This window comes from Lissotriton vulgaris, chromosome 2_1 (genome assembly GCF_964263255.1).
Source record: "Lissotriton vulgaris chromosome 2_1, aLisVul1.2, whole genome shotgun sequence".
In the NCBI taxonomy this organism is placed as follows: Eukaryota; Metazoa; Chordata; class Amphibia; order Caudata; family Salamandridae; genus Lissotriton; species Lissotriton vulgaris.
This window is the reverse complement of record NC_141687.1, coordinates 1726424052-1726444441: the sequence shown is the minus strand read 5'-3', so window position 1 is coordinate 1726444441 and position 20390 is coordinate 1726424052. Positions and strand designations below refer to the sequence as shown.

Sequence of the window (20390 nt, the reverse complement as noted above, 5' to 3'; positions counted from 1 at the left end):
ACACCCTGCGTCCCCACTCTGCCTAGTCTTTACATTTTTTCTTTTACTGCCACAGTGGGAGAATGCATTTAGTGAAAAGGCATCTCAGGAGTAGGGATGCCACTTTCCAAAAGAAAAATAACGTCCATTTGTTGTTCAAAGAGTCTGCAAAGGCCTCGCCTTGACACTAAATAAATGGGGTTGTAATTGAAATGATATGTATTCATTTGTAAGATGACTTTTCTGTCTTTGTTTCCTTTAATTATTAGTCATGGATCATTAATGCAACCACGGGACACATTTAAAAGTGCTGTCTATATTTTATGTTTGAAGAATGCACTGAGAAGTGCTAAAAATATTGGCTTTAGGTGATTTTGCTTATTTCTGTACTGGCTGGGACATCAAAATACCAGTAGAACTGGAAGAAATCTGATCAGCTAGCAACCCTAATCAGGAGTTTAAAAGTTTGTTACAGGATCACCACATTACTTTATACCTCCACCCTCCATCCCTCATTGAGGCCATAATAGAAATAGTTTAGCTTATATCTGAATTTTTATGCCAGTTTTCAATACAATGCTGAGTTACTCCAGGTGTCTGGCAATACATTCTGCATTCAGACAACTCACTCCTTATTCTCTCTGCTCACCCTTCACTTTCACGCCCACCCTGCACTCTCAGCGATTAAACTGCACTCACACTGCTCACTATGCACACAAGCTTTTCACCCGTCTCCTACCCAGTATTCACATGAGCACACTGCTCACTCTGCACACACACAACTCTTCACTCACTTATCACTTTCACCACTCACCCTACACTCACCGGGAACATACTGCATTCACGCTGTTACCCTGCACTCACACCATTCATCCTCCTCTTACTCTGCACTCACACATGGACACCGCTCAACCTGCACTCACATCGGCCACACTCAACTCATGCCCCGTGCCATGAACTTACCCCATTCTCCCACTACTTAACCAGCAGTTGCATAAGCACACTGCTCGCCGTGCACTCACAGTGGCCACATTGCACTCACACCACTCACTATGCACTCACGCTTTTTGCCCTGTCCTCAAACATGCACACTACTCACCTTGCACCCGCGTGACACTCCACTCACCTGTCACGCTCATTATAAATCTCACTCAAACAAGCACACCACTCACCATATATTCATTCCTCCCACCCTACTCCCACAGTGTCACATATAGGCACGCCTGTCACTCACACAACTCACCCTTAACTTACATGTGCACAGCACTAACCCTACACTCACACCACACAAACAAGCACAACACTCACCCTGGAGTCATACCACGCACCCTGCACTTCCTCCTCTCACCCTGCACTCACAAAGACAAACCTCTTCATGCATGCACTCTGTTCATCCTGCCTGCACACAGATGATAGTCTGCCGGAACTCATAGGGACACACCGCTATGCACTAACTCCTCTCACCAGTCAATCTCACAGATCACCCCTCACTCTTGCCGCTCACCCTGCAACACACCCAGGCACACCACTCACCCTTGATTTACATCACTCACACCCTGCACTCACTCCTCTCACTGCACACAGTCCTGGGGCTTGACACTCATATGGGCCCTCCTCTCACATTGCATTCATGCAACTCACTCAACACTCACATGGCATATTTTTCACACTACATTCGCACCACTAATGCTGAACTCACTCACAGTATCCACCATCACACTGCACTTACATGAGCACACCTCTTATTCTGCACATATAAATATTACACAACTCTCATGACTATATACATATTTCTACAAGGGCACCTACATAATACCTGCTCTTTCCGTTGTACTAGATGCCTACTTAATTCCATCTGTAACAACAGGGCTGGTGCAAGAGGGGAGAGTGGAATGTGAATGTGGGATGGCACAAGCAGGGAGATTAGGGCTTGGGCTTTGGGGTAGGCGGCTGGATTGAGGATCGTGTGAAACCTTCAGCCACTCATGGCTTTCTGTTCATCACAATACTTCATTCCGAGATGTGTTTTATTTTTTTTACAATGTAAGTTGGGTCTTAAAAACCCCAAAATGCAAAGTGTTACTGGATAAAATCCATAGTTGTTGAAGAAGTCAAGCATTTCGTAAGATCAGTTGGATGCTTTGATATTACATGTTAGAATACGGACTAGTTCATTTCCAATACTGTAACTGCTTGACCAAATATAAACCCCGTACAGCTATTTTATGGAAGTCAACTTTTGATTCACATCATACTTGTAACAAACATTGATAAGTCAATATATATATATATATATATATATTTTTTAATAGAATATATATAATAGGTTTTTATTAAGCTTTACCAAATGAAAAGGCAGGTATAGCAGAAGCAGCAGAGCAGGGATATTGACTAATGGAAGTGTGAGTTGCAGTGTGTCTGTTCAAGAGTGTGACAGAGTACAAATGTGCGAAAGAGTGCAAGAGATATAATGAGAATGTGAGTGTGAGAGAATGTGTGAATGTATGTGTGCTATGCATGCAAACGTGCTGCTGGTCTGGCATGCTGGAGGTTATTCTTGCCTTCTTGACAAGGGAACTAATAGCATATGGATTGGAGGTGTTACCTATGGCAAATTGCAGGCCCTGAATTGCTTCTATTAAGACAACATCATTGGCTGTGGGGATTCAAACTATCTAACTGAGAACGCCCCAGCCCAGTCATGCCCAGCAGCAGAAACACAGAACACACACCATAACACCTGTGAAACTGATATTATAGGTAATTCTAGTCATAAGATTTCCTGTACTGATTTTATAGGGGGTGTCAATGGCAAAATGCTGACCATTGTATACTGGAGGAACTTTTTTGAGGTACCCATGACTTTGGCCAAAGTATCCATTATGAATCACTGACAGATTATCCATTTCTAAAAAATCGACCTACTATAACATCGAGTCTCTAATATCGATAGCACTAATATCGACACCCTATACTTAACATGAAAACTACAATAATATCGAGCAAACTATATCGATGCACAAAAATATCGTCTACAGAAATATCGTTAGCATTATTTTCGAATACCATAATATCGACACTCAATACTACATATACCACACTACAATAATATTGATTACAAAAATTTCGATAGCACTATTTTCGTCAATATCAAAATATCGATAGCTAAAATATACTCCTTTTTTTATATATAACACCAATAAATCTATTCTCTAAGTAATACACACATTTCTAATGACTTCACTAATGTATTTTCAAATTATTAAGTAACATTTAGTGTACAATATTGTGTATTCGCAAACTGACAAAATTTGTATATAAACTCTTTGTAAACATACTTATTTAATACTTAGTACTCATTTTACATAATCTTTATTTATTACAAGACTTTTATTTTACATAAATATATCATTTCAATTCCTCAACATAAACTATATAAGAAGATATCTCTTAAATGTTTTACTTAAAAAAAATTCAAACTAACCAATAGTAACTCGTCTTTACATATCTGACCAATCAGATGGCAAACTTAATTACACATAGACTATATAAACCAATCACAAACAGCCATACAAGTTGCAGGAAATATTCTTCGTGACCACATACTGCCAATTTTGGGAGCACCATCTATATTCTTCTCTTCAAGAAAATTCGTCCTGAAACTACAAGTAAGTAATCATATAGCTCTGTTAATAAATTCTAATTTTGTGGTCTATTAATTATAGACCAAGATTTGTAACCTAATTTGTTATTTATTTATGTACTTTACCTTTAAACAGACTCTACAAACAAATCAAGTTATACTTCAACTTCAAGATACAGGACACTTTAAATTTAAAAAAGGTATCTACATATGTTTAACATTTACTTAACGTTCTTTGCCAATTATTGGCCTAATTTAAAACTCTACACTTTGTTTCGTAGCCTGTAAATCTTAATACATAGTGTGAAGGCAGAATTTTTTGAGGAAAAAACGTTACAATGCTGTGCAAAAAATATTTTCTTCCTGTTCTTAAATATGTTTTAATGTGCTTTTACTCATAATACATGTGTCATCCTCTGTTCTTTTTAGCAATTAAGTAACATTGCTTTATAACAAATGTGTATTATTTATATAACATAAAAACGCTTTAGTAATTTTAATCAACTTTCTCTCTAAACAGAACTCAAAGGTACAGAAAAGAGATAATTCACATCAAAGAACAAACATTCTGCTACTACTATAATTCTCTTGGTAAGATCATAAATAAAACATAACTAGTCTTTATAAACTCTATGGAATGTACTAGAAATAAAATGCCTCTTGTTATGCATCTGTTAGTATAATCTTCCTGTTCTTAAATATGTTTTTTTGTGCTTTTACTCATAATACATGTATCATCCCCGGTTCTTTTTAGCAATTAAGTAACAATGCTTTATAACAAATGTGTATTATTTATATTACATATAAACGCATTAGTAATTTTCATCAACTTTCTCTCTAAACAGAACTCAAAGGTACAGAAAACAGATAATTCACATCAAAGAACAAACATTCTGCTACTACTATAATTCTCTTGGTAAGTTCATAAATAAAACATAACTAGTCTTTATAAACTCTATAGAATGTACTAGAAATAAAAATGACTCTTTTTATGCATCTCTTAGTATAATCTTGGAAATGTCTCTTTTTAAATTCAAATAAACAAAACTATTTTTAGAGACGTTATAACGTAAAACAAAAGTTACCAAGAAAAAAATTGTAACTTTTCCTATAACATACTTAATTATTTCTCAACAGACCGTGGCAATAGAAGAACAACATCTAACTGAACAAGCATCTACTTTCGATAAATAGAACATTACTGGTGGTAAGTAAATTACTAGAAGAATACTAGCTTTATTTAAAATCTTTTATACATTTCAGATTGTATTAATATTTGTATATTAACTTTTCTAGATACCAGAAGTCAAGAATGACTGATGATGCAAGATTTATTACATCTCAGAAAGGCACATTTTTGTTATGCTATATGGGCTGCATTTATACTCAGGAGAAACAAAAAGACCTTAAAGTGAATTGGAAGTGTACAAAATATTACTCCAATAAATGCTATGGCCGTGCTACAACAAGGGAAACTAGTGTTATAAATACCACTGAACATAATCACCCACCAAACATCTCGGAAATAGAAGTGAGATCCACTCTTGAAAATATCAAGGAATTAAGTACCAGATCAGAACTACCTACCAACGTAATTCTGAAAGAATTACTACCTAAAGTTCCCAAAGAAGCAAGAGGTCAGCTACCATCTATTGCTACCATTAAAAGAACAATAGCAAGAACAAAAAAAGCAAGTAGACCCAATATACCAACTCCTAAAACTTTTGAAGAAGTCATAATTCCGCCAGAGCTTGTAATTACTCATAATGACGAGCCATTTATATTTTATGATAATCATAGCAAGGACAAAAGAATAATCATGTTTGCAACTAATAACAATATAAAAAAATTAACTGAAAGTACTACTTGGATGATGGATGGTACTTTTTCTATATGCCCAAAACCTTTCTACCAGTTATACACAATTCATGGGCAATATCATAATACCTGTATCCCCTTCATATATTGTTTATTACCAAACAAACAAGACACTACTTACTCAGAAATCTTACAAAAAATAAAGGAACAAAGTTCTGACTACTTCCCAATGAAAATCATCATAGACTTCGAGCAAGCTATGATTAATTCTATTTTGAAAAGTTACCCACACACATCCATTCAAGGATGTTATTTTCATTTCAATCAATGTCTCTGGAGACATTTACAAAAATCTGCCCTTAGTGTTGAGTATGCAACAAATATAAATTTTGCATACCAGATCAAACATCTCATTGCTCTGGCATATGTACCAGTAACTGATGTGGCCGAACATTACAATTTGTTAATTGAAAGTCCTTTCTACACCCAAAATGAGCAAAGACTCGCCCCACTTTTAGATTACTTTGAGGACAACTGGGTAGGAAGACTACATAGGTCAGGCCACAGACGCCAGCCAAAATTTGCAATTCCCTGGTGGAATGTCTATCTACCAACACTCAACCAAGAAGCAAAAACGAACAATGCTGTTGAAGGTTGGCACAATGCCTTCCTCTCTTCTACTGGACGTACAACACCCACATTACACAAGCTAGTCTCAGCTATACAAAAAGAGCAAAGCTTTCAGGAACTACGTATGCAGCAATCAGTCATACAACTGAAACCAAAACTCTCTAGACAAACTGCTCAAATGTATTTATATCTTCAACAGCAAGTCCAACTATATCCTACAACAAGAGGACTGGAATATTTAAAAATGATAGCCAAAACATTGAACTAATTGCTATAACTAAATTAATTGATAGAGGTCAAACAATATCCTTAATGTAAAAAAACACATATTTTAATATAATAAAAAAATATTTATTTAGTCTAATTTATTTTTTAACACTATTCTAAAAAGACTAAATAAATATATTATTATATCACAATATTTGTTTTTATAAACTGCTTCCATCCAAATAAAATAACATACATTTCTAACTTACCTTTAAATAGAACATCATAAAGATAATCCTTTACCGACAATACAATGTGTAAATATCAAAGACTTAATCCAACAAATCATTAATTATGTTTTCTTTAACTCTGCAAAAACTATCCATCATCCAAATTAAACGACTATTTAAATGCCATTTAAAATAACGACTGTTATCTTAAAGTGTGATACATATTTCACAGAACTCAAAATATAAAGGAAGAATGTAAATCATCTCCGTTCTAACAACTGAAACACACTTCCTTTCCCTTAAAAAAAAATTATCGGAAACGGAAATAGCTGTTTCAAAATACGAGAAAAAAAAACAGCTAAACAATCCCACCGACATAACACTAACGAGTATCCCAGAATATATAAACATAACATTCCTATTTATTTATAATTTAATTAAATTATACCACATACTCATTAACTCCAACTATTTTAAATGGCTCAAAAATTTGCGACCGAAAATACGTATTGATTCCACTCCATTATATGTAAATAGTCATACTTTAATTACCAACCCCAAAATAACAAAATATAACCTTTAATTATAATTTACAATACTTTAACAATATAAAAGTAGATTCGTACCTACTCAAAAGTGAATCTGCTTCCAACCGCGACTTTCCCTTTACCAAAATAACGCAAAAAGACAAAGAGTGGTTACAAAATAAACGATCCAAATTATATGTAACTGTGAAAAGTACTACTATAAATGTCGATTATTGTTATATATATGGCTCTAAATTATGTGTAATGTAAAAAAAATTGTATATTATATTGTGAATAGAAAATGTTTTTGCCTGTATATTAATTATATATTACATACTTTTAATATTTATTACATTAAGTATGAAAATATAAAAATATTTAATGTAATATTTATTAAAATTATTATATAACAAAATGTGTAATCTTGTATTTGTTTATCAGATTAAATTGTTTACAATATGACTAATATGTGAAAATTGTTATTATTAAAACGTATTTATTAATAATAATAATCATACATAAGAATATTGTAATGTTAAAAGAATCATTGATGATGATGTACATGTTCTAATTAGGATATTTATATTATATTATAAATTTAAAAGTGTTCATATGTTAATATCATCATCAGTATATCACTATATGTATTAAAAATTTGTGAATTATGTTTTTCATTACACATGTTGATGTTTTATTAAGAAACAATAATAGTATTATGTATGTATAATATCATACATTGCATTATGTGAACTAACCATTTTTTCTCTACAAATTAAAAGTACTTGTCAAGCAAATTACTGTAAAATGTGATTATTAAAAGGACATTGTCCTCCATTTTTGTTTATATGTATACCAAAGATAGCTTAATAAAATGTATATATGTTCGTATATTTCAAGTGTTGAATAAAAACATTTACAGGAAAGAAAACTGGTGTCATTATTTTGTATTACCTATGACAAAATCATTTTTATGTATTTTTGCAAATGTATTATAACTGTAATGTTCTATCTATTTCTATATACCACATGTAAATAAATAACATACTATACACTGAAGTTATAAAAATTATTATTCATACACCAATATACATATAATATCAATATTTGAAAGACACATAATAAAATTTTTAAATATTCCGACTCCAATAACCATTTACTTTAGGTAATTGCTTCTCAAAAAACGTGATTAATTTACAAATCAAAATGCAATCACCATTTAATTAGAGTAAGTGCAGGACACAGAACATATTACATTTACTCTTCCAACTCCAATTAACAATTAATTTAATTAACTGCAGGACATTAAATAATAATTAATTACTATAAAAAATCAAATGTAAAAAAATGAATAATGTAATATAATTAAATTTAATTTAATATAATAATTTTAATTTAAATAGAATCTTAATTTATGTTTTCCCTGTACCCCTATAATAAAAAACTGACCCTGAAACCTAAAAATACCCCTTTACCCACAAACTGAAAACTGACTCTGAAACCTCACAAAACCCCTTTACCCACAAACTAAAAACTGACCCTGAAACCTTACAAAACACCTTTACCCACAAACTAAAAACTGACCCTGAAGCCTAAAAATACCCCTTTACCCACAAACTAAAAACTGACCCTGAAACCTGACAAAACCCCTTCACCAACAAACTAAAAACTGACCCTGAAACCTAAAAATACCCCTTTACCCACAAACTAAAAACTGACCCTGAAACCAGACAAAACCCCTTCACCAACAAACTAAAAACTGACCCAGAAACCAAAAAATACCCCTTTAACCACAAACTGAAAACTGACTCTGAAACCTCACAAAACTCCTTTACCCACAAACTAAAAACTGACCCAGAAACCTAAAAATACCCCTTAACCCACAAACTGAAAACTGACTCTGAAACCTCACAAACCCCTTTACCCACAAACTAAAAACTGACCCTGAAACCTTACAAAACACCTTTACCCACAAACTAAAAACTGACCCTGAAACCTAAAAATACCCCTTTACCCACAAACTAAAAACTGACCCTGAAACCTGACAAAACCCCTTCACCAACAAACTAAAAACTGACCCTGAAACCTAAAAATACCCCTTTACCCACAAACTGAAAACTGACTCTGAAACCTCACAAAACTCCTTTACACACAAACTAAAAACTGACCCAGAAACCTAAAAATACCCCTTTACCCACAAACTGAAAACTGACTCTGAAACCTCACAAAACCCCTTTACCCACAAACTAAAAACTGACCCTGAAACCTGACAAAACACCTTTACCCACAAACTAAAAACTGACCCAAAAACATACAAATACCCCTTTACCCACAAACCAAAAACTGACCCTGAACACTTAAAATACCCCTTCGCACATACACAAAAAACAGACCCTAAACGCACAAAATGTACCTTTGATAAAACTACCCACCCTGATCTACTATAAACTCTACATCCCACTCCTAAAAATATGATACATTTATGTATTTAATATCTACTACATTATATATTTTTGATTCTTTTTACTACATACACAAAATACCTCAATTTAGAACAACAACCTAATAGTGTTCATAATTTCGTATTTAAATAATATTTATATAAAATTTCGATTCGAAACTAAAATGAAATACAAGGCAAAATTTTTAGTTCTATGATTAGAGTATACTTTGTTTATACACTACCCACCCTTATCCCCTTGAAAATATACATCCCACTCATATCATAATTAGACAAATATTTTTAGAAAATATATGAAAATTGTATAATTACAAATATATTTTAGTACATAGACAACAGCAAACTTAAAAAATAAGTACTATATTCGAAAATAATCGATATCATTTCGCAAAAATCGAAATATTAATTTCAATTTTAGAAATTTCGCAAATTTATATGAAATTGTGAAAATTTAATTTATATAATTACCCTATATATTTTTAAAACACTACCCACCCTTATCCCCTATAAACTCTACATCCCGCTCCTAAATTTATAGTACAAATATTTTAAAAATTTAATGTATTATTTTAATATTTATAATTCTTTTTTGTACATACTCAAAAATTATTCATAATGTTTAATGTACTCCCTAAATTTCGATCAAATTTCGACTACTCCCCAAAATTTTTTTTAAATATCGAATTTTTGAAATCTAAAGGAAATGCGAAATTTAAAATTTTACAATTTCACTATACTTTTTTAAAACACTACCCACCCTTATCCCCTATAAACTCTACATCCCGCTCCTAACATTAATATACAATAATTTAGTAAAAAAATAAATATTTAGATATATTTACACAATTTAATAATATATATATCCAAAATCAAAGAACAAATAATTTAACAATACTCAATAATTTTATATAAAATTTCGCATTTGTAAATATTTTGAATAAAATTTCGCAAATTTATAAATTTACTTCAAATGCGAAATTTATTATTCCATATTAACACTATACTTTTTTAATACACTACCCACCCTTATCCCCTATAAACTCTACATCCCGCTCCTAGACTTCTAACTAAAAATAATACAATTACATGTAAAAATTATCTTATATATAAACAACATTTAAATAAATCATTACTTAACATACTTTAAAACATCACTTTTACATATCGATATTTTTGACAATCGATATTTTCAGCATCGATATTACTGATTTCGAAATTCATGTCTTCGATATTTTTGACACACACATAAATCAATATTTTCTACGACGATATCTTTGTTTTCGAAATTTCTTACCATCGATATTTTGGACTCGATATTATGGTACATCAACATTAACAACTCGATATTTTGACTGTCTACCATCCATTATACTGTCATATTGAACATACTCCTTGGCATAAGGGGCTCACCCATGAAAAAATGATGACCTTGGTATAGTGGAAGTCATTTATGACTTAAGACATTTGAAAACAACAAGTTCTATGCCTAGGAAAGGCCAGTCTTTCCTGGTGCGCCATGAAAGTACTGGAATATTTTATGAATGCCCTCTAAGAGTCTGTAGTGTTTTAGCAAATTTGATCCCAAAAGTTTCAAAAAATTCCCAGGGAAAAGTCTACTCTCCCTTAAATCCTCTACAAGAAATCTGTTAACATATTTGACTTGCTGGAATTTAGGAGAAGCATCATAACACACCACTTACATAGATCATTTTTCCTCATATAATGGCTATGAGGCTAGCTCTAACCCATATTGGGAAATGTTTGCCCTGCTCCATTGCTGGAAGTAGGGCTGGCTTTAGGTCAATGGGACCAGTGCAGCTGAACCAGGCATTGACTCTGGTGAGGGGCGCTGTGTTTAAAAATATTTTTGGGTTAAAAGCACATGCACTAAGGTGCACATTGGCCTGAATGAATCTGTCCGGAGAAAACAGCAGGGGTGAGATGATAATGACATAACTTGGAATTCTGGTCCCTGAATTGGAATTTATCTCAAACTCGTAATTAGGACCTAGGAATGGTAATTTTAGCATCCTCCACAGCCTGGTTACTCACAAAGGACTACGTCACAAACAGAGCTTAGTATTACACGTCTTTATTCATCTGTGTGTAACTGCAAACCCAACATTCTAAACCAACATTCAGTGCATTTTGCTATAACGCTTACATCATAGTTCTACGAAGTCCATCTGGAGCTAAAAGTGTTCTATCTTTTCTAATTCGCAAGTCACTACAGCAAACACCACCTGTTTATCCCACAAGTCTGATGAAAGCGCTAACCCAGGGGCAGCAGTTCCCAGCAATGACAGGTGGAGAACCTTTACATAAGATATGAAATCACAATGGAAGGTTAAAATGGAGTGTCTAAAACCGGCTCTAGGGTTCTTGGCACCATTTGTTAGCCTGCTCCAGTCAAAGGTAAGAAAAAAATTATCATGTCTGCAATTCACCTTGATGCTTTTAAGGGAAAATGTGAAACACACTTCCCCCAGTATGCACCAATGGCCTTGGAGTATATTTCATTGGTTGTGCACCATGGCTCTATGTACCCATGCTGATAAATGTGTCATGAGTAGCTTGATTCAAAGCTTACTGAACAGTTACAGAACAGATCAACACCATAGCATCATGCCGAACAAATTGTAAAATCCGAGTGAGAGGAAAATTGGTGAATGAAGAACGATTAACATGCTATTTGTGTATTGGTGGATAAAGAAAGGGTGTTTTCAAGTTGTTGACTGTGGTGTTCCTGAAAGCTGTCTGCACATCCTACAATACTAAAACTGAAATGTCCATGTTAGCTCCTGTAATGAACCTAAAGTTTTTATGTTATTTTTGAGTAATGTTGGGGCACTTGCAAGACAATTTTACAGTCCAGAACTAATCGGACATTTTTCAGTAACACTTACTGGTTTATGCCAGTTCAACGCCTATTGTGAACGAGATAGCCCTTATTATACATAATAGGGTCTATAGTTATGGGGAAGATTGCATCATATTTACACGACGCAACGTGGTACGTGTGCAACGCAAACCTCAAATAAGATTCAAGACGCCACGCAAAGCCACTTTACTGGCCCTGAGTGGAGAAGTGTGGCTCAATGGTTAGAGCGGCAGACCCTGATGAAGAGGTCTAGCCCGAGTCCAGAGTTCAATTCCCGCTTCGGCGGGTCTTGGGCTCAATTTTCGCTGACCTGATAATTCTCGCCTCGGTGCCTATTCTAATCATGGGTCCCACTCTGCAACTCTGGGCAATAGCTTGCTTAATCTCCACAACGGCACCAACAACACTAGGATGCCTGGCTTCACCTTGGGGGTGCCCAGGAGTGGAAAGCCAGGAAGGGTTCCACAGTGATATGCGTACAAGCGCCTGAGATACCCCTTCGGTGGTCGATTCGGTGCGCTATACAAATACTACTACATTTACATTAACATTCAGTAAATCTGGAGAAACGCGACATAGCACAAATTGCTGCGTTGTGTTACACTGCATTGGGAATGCATTCCTTGCTCGTTGCGTGGGTGTTCCCATGCAACGCTCATGTTTTTATGAGCATTCCTGGATTCACCAGAACTAGTAAACCAGGGAACGCCCTAAAAGGTTACTCCTTCCCAGTGGAGGCCTATCAAGGAGAAATATCTCAAATTCTCCTCGTTCTCTACGTTTTCTATGTGTGCTGCATTTAACAAGGATTGTTTTTGCGCAGTAAGGTGCCCCACCCTTACAATGAGCCATATGCGGCTGAAAATTACCAACTGGCCCAGTCTACCTTCACGTGCCTGGTTGGACCTATAAGTAAACAATTGCATATTTTGTGTAGGAAAATGTTCTTATTACTTTATATCAACTGGTGCTGTCTTCGTTGTTACAATTAGCGCTTTCATTTTTTGATGACAGTACAGTATTGTGTCCAGAGCTGAAATGTATTTATTTATGTATTTATTGTTGAGTTTTATATAGCGCTGGGTAGACCAGAGGGATTCAGAGTGCTTTACATGTTATGGGAATACTTTTACAAGGGGTATATAAAAGTCAAAGAAAAGAGCAAAACATCATTAGGTGGCTATAAACTAACAACTGTTTAATACAAGGATGCATTGAGAAATGGCATTGGGACAATAACGGAGATTGAAAGGGTCAGGTGGCTTTCTTAAAGAAGGCAGACAATGAGGGAAATGCAGTGCAGCTTGTGCTTATTTGAAGTAGTGTTTGAGAAATTTAAATTTAAGTTTTCGTTTGAAGGATGCAATAGAAGGGTTGCAGCGGAGATCCTTGGGGAGTGAGTTGCAGATCTTGGGGGCATATCATCAAGGAGAGCTGATAAAAGTATTGCCGCTTTAGCGTCCGTTTTCGGGTGAAAAGCGGCAATAATTGTATCGCCTTATCAGCAAAGACACGCTATTGCGTGTTTTGCCGACTAAGCACCCGTTACATCAACGCCCAGCTTTGCATCGCTAATGAGATGCAAAGTGGGCATAACACACAGAAATTACCAGGAAAACATCGCTAAGCGACATTACTCCTATTATCAATCTGCACGCTAACCTGTGCAGCGATGATAAAAGGAGCGTTACCCGCACTTATCACAGGTTTCTTTACGCCTGCTTTTCTTTTGACTAAACCATGATAGCCAATGGGTGGTGGATCATAGGGCTGAGACCACCCAGCCCTTTCAACGAGGTATCGCCTGACGATGTGCGTTTCTCACTCGTTTTCCAGCGATAATCGCACCTTTTTGCAACTATCGCTGGTTTACATATCGCATCGGAGAGAAGCGTTGCTGATAGTATGCTATCTCGGCGATATAAACCAGCGATAGCCGGCGATAGTTAGCCTCGCGCTAAGCGCACTTAGCGATAATTATCGCCGGCTTTTGCTGATATGCTCCTTAGTACATTTCCTGAGAAGAAGCATGACTGGGATGATTTCTTCTTTACATTAGGAGGAATGAGAAGAAGTGGTTGGAGCTTCTCAGTGCCCGGACTTTACCTGCTCTCGAGATTTTGTTTTCTAAGTATTTATTTTATTTTTTATAAAAGGCTTTGTGGGTGATACAGGCTGTTTTGAAGATTCATCTTTCTTTGATGGGAAGCCAGTTCATACTCTTGAGGGCAGGAGAGATATGATCAAATCTTTTGAATCCTGTGAGGAGTCTGGCAGCCACATTGAGAACTGCTGTATGGGGCATAAGGTGACATTTTGGGGCTCCTGTCACGAAGGCATTGCCATAGTCCAATTTTGAGATGTTAGGAGATTGCACTACTGTTTTAAGATTGTCTGGAGGGATAAATGGTTTTATTTTTTTAGGTGTCTGAGTATGCAGAGTGCTTCTTTAACTGAGTTGTTAATGTGCTCCCTCATCAACATGTTAGTGTCCAGAGTAATGCCTTGGAACTAAACTGAGTTAGAAAGAGAAAGAGATCAGCTAAGCACGTCAATATTCTTGGTTCATTCTTGGATAGGTAAGGGATTGTTTTTGGGGAGGAAGAGTATTAGTTCTGTCTTTTCAGGTTCAGTTGAAGGTGGTTGGCGTTTAGCCATGTTTGTTTCTTAAGTATTGTGGTGTTCAGATATTGGAAGTCACAGGGTGATTTTATTTTGTAGTAGAGGTGTGTGTCATTTAACTCTTGCTTGGCTCAAAATTATGGTGAGTGGTTCCATAAAGAGGGTAAAAAGGACTGGGGAGAGGATAGAGTCTTGGGGTATGCCTTGTGTTACTGGAGTAGGTTGGAAGAGACAGCTGTTGATTTTCATTTGCAGACAGCAATGTTGCACATAGGACATGACCCATCTCAGAACTGTTCCATTGACACCTGCATGGATTTTGAGAGCTTCAAGTAAACCTGGATGATTTACTGTATCAAATGCCGCAGTCAGGTCAAGTAGGATTAGGAGGCTGGCATCACCTCCATCCAAGGATCTGTGGATGTCATCAAAAATATTGAGCATGGTGGTTTCAGTGCTACAGCTTTTCCTGAATCCTGATTGGAAAGTGTTGTGGCGGTTTAATTCCTCTATTTGTCAGTTAAGCTGAAGGAAGACACACGTTTCCAGTGTTTTGGCAAGTAAGGGAAGGTTGGTAAAAAGACTAAGGTTTTTCAGGTTGTTAGGGTCTGCTCCGTTTTTTTTACAATGGGCGTGACTTGGCCTAGTTGGCAGGGCCAGACTGGCCGTAGCGAGCACTCAGTGTTTTCTCAATGGGGGCAAGTTTGGACCCCTGGGTTTCAAATTTTGATACCAGGGGCCGGTTTTGCAGCAGAGCTGCAATATCGGCCCCCTATAACGAAAGCAGCTGCAGTGTTTTCCACACACCCCGTCCTCCTCCCCCAGCGGCTGGTTCGACTCAATTGCCAGGGCCAGTTTGCGTTCTCAGTCCAGCCCTTCTAGTTGGAGGGATTCAGGAACACAGCCTGATGAAAAAGAGGCGTTCACGTTTTTGATATAAAACAGGGAGTTGATGTGGTTTAGGTTCTATACTATGGTGGAGGGGAGTGGATCGGAGGTGTGGGATGTGAGGTTCAAGTTTGTGATAATTTTGAAGACTTCGCTTTCAGTCATGAGTTTGAAGTCTGTCCACAAAGCACTGTTTTTCATTAGTAGGCAATCATGATTACATTTGGGTTTATTTAAGTCAAGCTGGTCGTTGGTTAAGTACTTGGGGGAAGGATTCAGTAGTGACCCAGGGGTCACTGATGCAGGTGGGCAGAGATGTCATACTAGTATAGTGGAAAAGGGAATGTTCAATTTTCTCAACTTTTTCAGTGAACTAGTTAGCTATTTCTTCGCACCATTCAAGCTCTGAGGGGCCTCGAACAGTCTGAATTGTCACATTTTAGCAGTGTGATGATTAGTAGTTGTGTAGGTACAGTGATGACTGTGCTGACCGGTGCAATGAGTGGTGCAAGCTCAGGTGGCCTTCTTGACAAAGCCCTGGTGCCTATTGTTTTACAAATGAAGCACTGGAGAGATGGCTTACCTTGGAAGTATACTAAGTAGGAAGAAGTAACACCCTTTAATGATATGTCAACCTGCCCTACCTTTTTATACCCTAGAAAATGATGAGAGTTTTCCTGGGAACTTTAAGGTCATACAAAATGCTGTCAATAATAGATCACACCAGCAGCATTAGGCTTCACCTTTCATATTACCTTTATGCATTCCTAATGGCTGAGTGTTATGCAATATATTTTTCTTACCACGTGTTGCAGCTGACTTGAATCTGGTCCCCCGGTTGGTAAGTCACGCCATTGTGGATACAAGGACACTGCTCTATGGGTACGCATCCACCACTTCCATTCAGTGCCATACCAGTGGGGCACATGCAGCCTGAGATGCATTGTCTGCTGATCTGCATGGTGACAAAGAGACAGCAGTCACTCAGAAAGGAATGAGACAACAGATTTTAACTTGACATAGGTTAGTGATAGCTCTCAGGTCTCATGTCCCATTCCTTTGCACGACCAACCGAATATTCAACATTTCTGGGAACCATGGGTACGCAGGAAGGTTATAAAAACAAAACTTTTGTGAGTTTGCTAAACTGAAAAAGCAGTTTTTGGCTTAAGTAGTCCAAAATGCAGCCAGCTCCATTTTTTTCTGTGCCCCCCATTACACACGGTCTTTACGGATAAACGTCAACCATTTAAATCCCTGAAGTTTATTCTACAATCATTTCTCCAATATTAGTCTCAATGTTTACTGCGATAACATCACTGACATTTCGGAATATAGTCTAATACACACACTTGGGATGAGCTAGAATGGCATGCACAAAGTTACTACTTGTATTGTACACACCATCTCACAAAACCTGTTGCCAAAGGTGTGTAAGCAATATCAGTTGCCATTAATCTTTACATGAAACTTGAAAAGATGAAAGTCTTAGCTGCTCCACCCAGGATTCAAACCTGTTCCTTGAAGGCTACACATTGATAATGATCATGCCACACCCCACTTTGCAGTTTTCAGACTATGTGCATCAGCATAGATAGGTGAACCACCAAATAAACAGGAAGAGCCAACCCGGAGCTGAGCCAAGGGTCTGACTTGGCTCTATGAGCATGTGAACAAGCCGAGCTACCTTCTTTCACTCTCACTCTGCTAGATCCACTGCCAAGAGCACCAGCCGATGTTCTCAGCTCTTTCATGGATATTGCATCTCAATTTTTGAAATGATGCATGTGGTGGTTCTTCACTCAGGAACAGAGAGGTTCTCTAGGAGAGTGAGTCTTTCTTTCTTGAACAGTTAGCACATAGAGCCATCCATAGAGCTGGTGCCATTTGGACTCAATCCTAGCCTCTCCTGAAGTGGTGAAAGTCACATGGCTAGACTGGTAAATGCCTGGTGCATTTTTATTAGCCAGTGGATCCCAATGAAATGTTGCAGTAGGCAGGCCATGTGGAGGATGTTTTCTGCGATCTAGCAGAACTCTCTGCCTTTGATTTCTGCCATATCGACATGAACACAGTGGACCTAGACTGGGAACTGCCACACGCTGATTACTGCGCTTGGAGGGGGAAGTTCCCTTCATGTTATTTACCATTTTCACCGAATTGTTTTTAAAAGTTAAAATTTAGTGTGTGCTTTGATGCTCATTTTAAAATTGTTGAAAAACGTTTTGATTCATTTGTCCAACCTGGTCAGGTCCGCATACCCACACTTAAAACATTTATCGCACATCTGGCTGCTTTAGCGAGAATTTTCGGCCTCCTCGCTCCCGGTCGCCATCTTGTGTGAGGGACCAGGGGCTTCTTGCATGCTCCTAAAACGCCATCTTGGGTCGCGTACTAGTGTTTGAGGAAATTGTTGCTGCACACCTACTTAAAACAAGGGATGCAAGCACGCAGCTACCTAGACCGAGAAGTGCCACACGCTGATTACTGCGCTTGGAGGGGGAAGTTCCCTTCACAGTATTTACCATTTTCGCCGAATTGTTTTTAAAAGTTAAAATTTAGTTTGTGCTTTGATGTTCATTTTAAAATCGTTTTAAAACGTTTTGATTAATTTGTCCCACCTGGTCAGGTCCGCATACCCGCACTTAAAACATTTATCGCACATCTCGCTGCTTTAGCAGGAATCCTTGGCCTCCTCGCTCCCGGTCGCTATCTTGTGTGTGGGACCAGGGGCTTCTTGCACGCTCCCAAGACGCCATCTTGGGTCACGTACTAGTGTTTGAGGAAATTGTTGCTGCACACCTACTTAAAGACAAGGGATGCAAGCACGCAGCGCGCATGCTGATGGCACGCCGGAGGTGCCCCAGAGGGATGTATGACGTTACAACGCATACTTTTACCACGCATGCCTTTACAACGCAGTTTTTATAACGCATGCCTTTACAACGCATAGCGCTGTGGGCTGCTGGATAGTGAAAAGTTTAATTTACTATTCCAACTCCAGTCCCCGTGGACACTAGGGAAGGTGTTGGATAGTAAATTAAACGTATTCCCTATCCTAGAGCGCCCCCCAGCGCAATGCGTTGTAATGGTTTGCATTGTAATGACTGCGTTGTAATGGTAGTGCATTGTAAAAGTTTCATTGTAAAGGTTGTATAACGCCCCAGAGGCAAGCCTGTCTGCGCCCGGCCGGGACCAGGGGCCAGAACCCCTGCCCGGGTGCTGGCCTACGTGGCAGAGACACTATGGGCACTCAAGGTAGGTAACTATGCGTTAGAGGAAAGTGTGCAAGCAAGGTTGCGTGCTGAATCCCTACTGAAGGCCAATCACACTGAGACGGAGGTGGTCCTGTGGACTCAGGGTCAGACCCGACCTCCTACGGTTAATGGGCTGAAGGTAGCGGTGCTCAATACTCGCTCCTTGCAGAAACATCATCTCGAAGTGTTTGCCCTACTACAAGAGGGAAACATTGATATTCTGGCACTAACAGAAACCTGGTTGGGGGACACATCTACCCCAGATATTGTGACAGCCTTGCCAATGGATTTTGATGCGGTATGGCACAATAGGCCAGCGGTATCCAGGGCCGGGGGAGTAGCGGTCCTGTTTAAAAGGTGATTATGGACACCAAAATACTGGCAGAAAACTGTGACAGTGCGGACGTTTTGGGGATAAACATTTCCTTGAAATCCTCCTGCCTTATACTGATGGTAGTGTATTGACCCCCCAGATCTACCCCTGATTTCAATGAAAGTTTTCTGCAACTTATAACTGACCTATGTTCCAGATATAAACACCTCATAGTAGTGGGGGATTTTAAATGTCATTGGGACAAGACGCAAAGAGAGCCCATAGGAGCGCTATTTGAGACGAATATGCCCTAAACTCTTCTTTCCGTCACCTCTCTGCTTCAACTCAGCGCTTGGACGCCCACGGGCAGCAATCGCGCTCAATAAATATTTTTACAATTACAATTACATTACAATATGATCTCTATGGATCTAGAGCAATTGGTGAATAGCCCTACCCACATTAAAGGTCACACTTTAGACCTAATCTGGTCTTCACAACCGCGGGCACAGATAAATGATATCAGCCCTTGTGCCTGGTTGGACCACTCAAGTGTTAAGATGCTGGGTCCATAGAGACAGTCCACTCTTGCGGCCTCCACCTTTGTGGAGGAAGGTCAGATTGTGGAAAAATGTTGAAGCAGACTCTTTAGTAACTCTGCTTCACTCAATTCCTTTCCCTGTGGTGAGTGAGGACAACCTGGACCACAAAGGTGTAGCCCTATTCTGCCGGCTACAGCAGGCCATTGATTCACTGGCACCTGAACGGAAAGAAAGGGTTAGAGACAATGGGAAAGAGGCCCCATGGTTTGACAATACACTAAGAGAAAAAAGCAACTCCTCCGCCAAGCTGAGAGGAGGTGGAGACTTAACTATTAGCCAGCAGAATTAAAAACCTATAAAGCCCTCTTTGCTACGTATAAATCGCTATCCTAGTT

The 20390-nt window shown here is 37.8% G+C and overlaps 1 protein-coding gene across 1 annotated transcript in view; it reads right to left on the bottom strand.

The window, feature by feature from the left end:
• The window catches only part of LOC147733195 (mucin-5AC-like), a 231555-nt gene that overhangs the window by 122367 nt on the left and 88798 nt on the right, over window positions 1–20390 (bottom strand). Inside the window, exon 19 of the mRNA XM_086956006.1 lies at window positions 16687–16838. Coding sequence (XP_086812132.1) covers window positions 16687–16838 — 152 coding nt within the window. The remainder of the gene's footprint in view (window positions 1–16686; window positions 16839–20390) is intronic.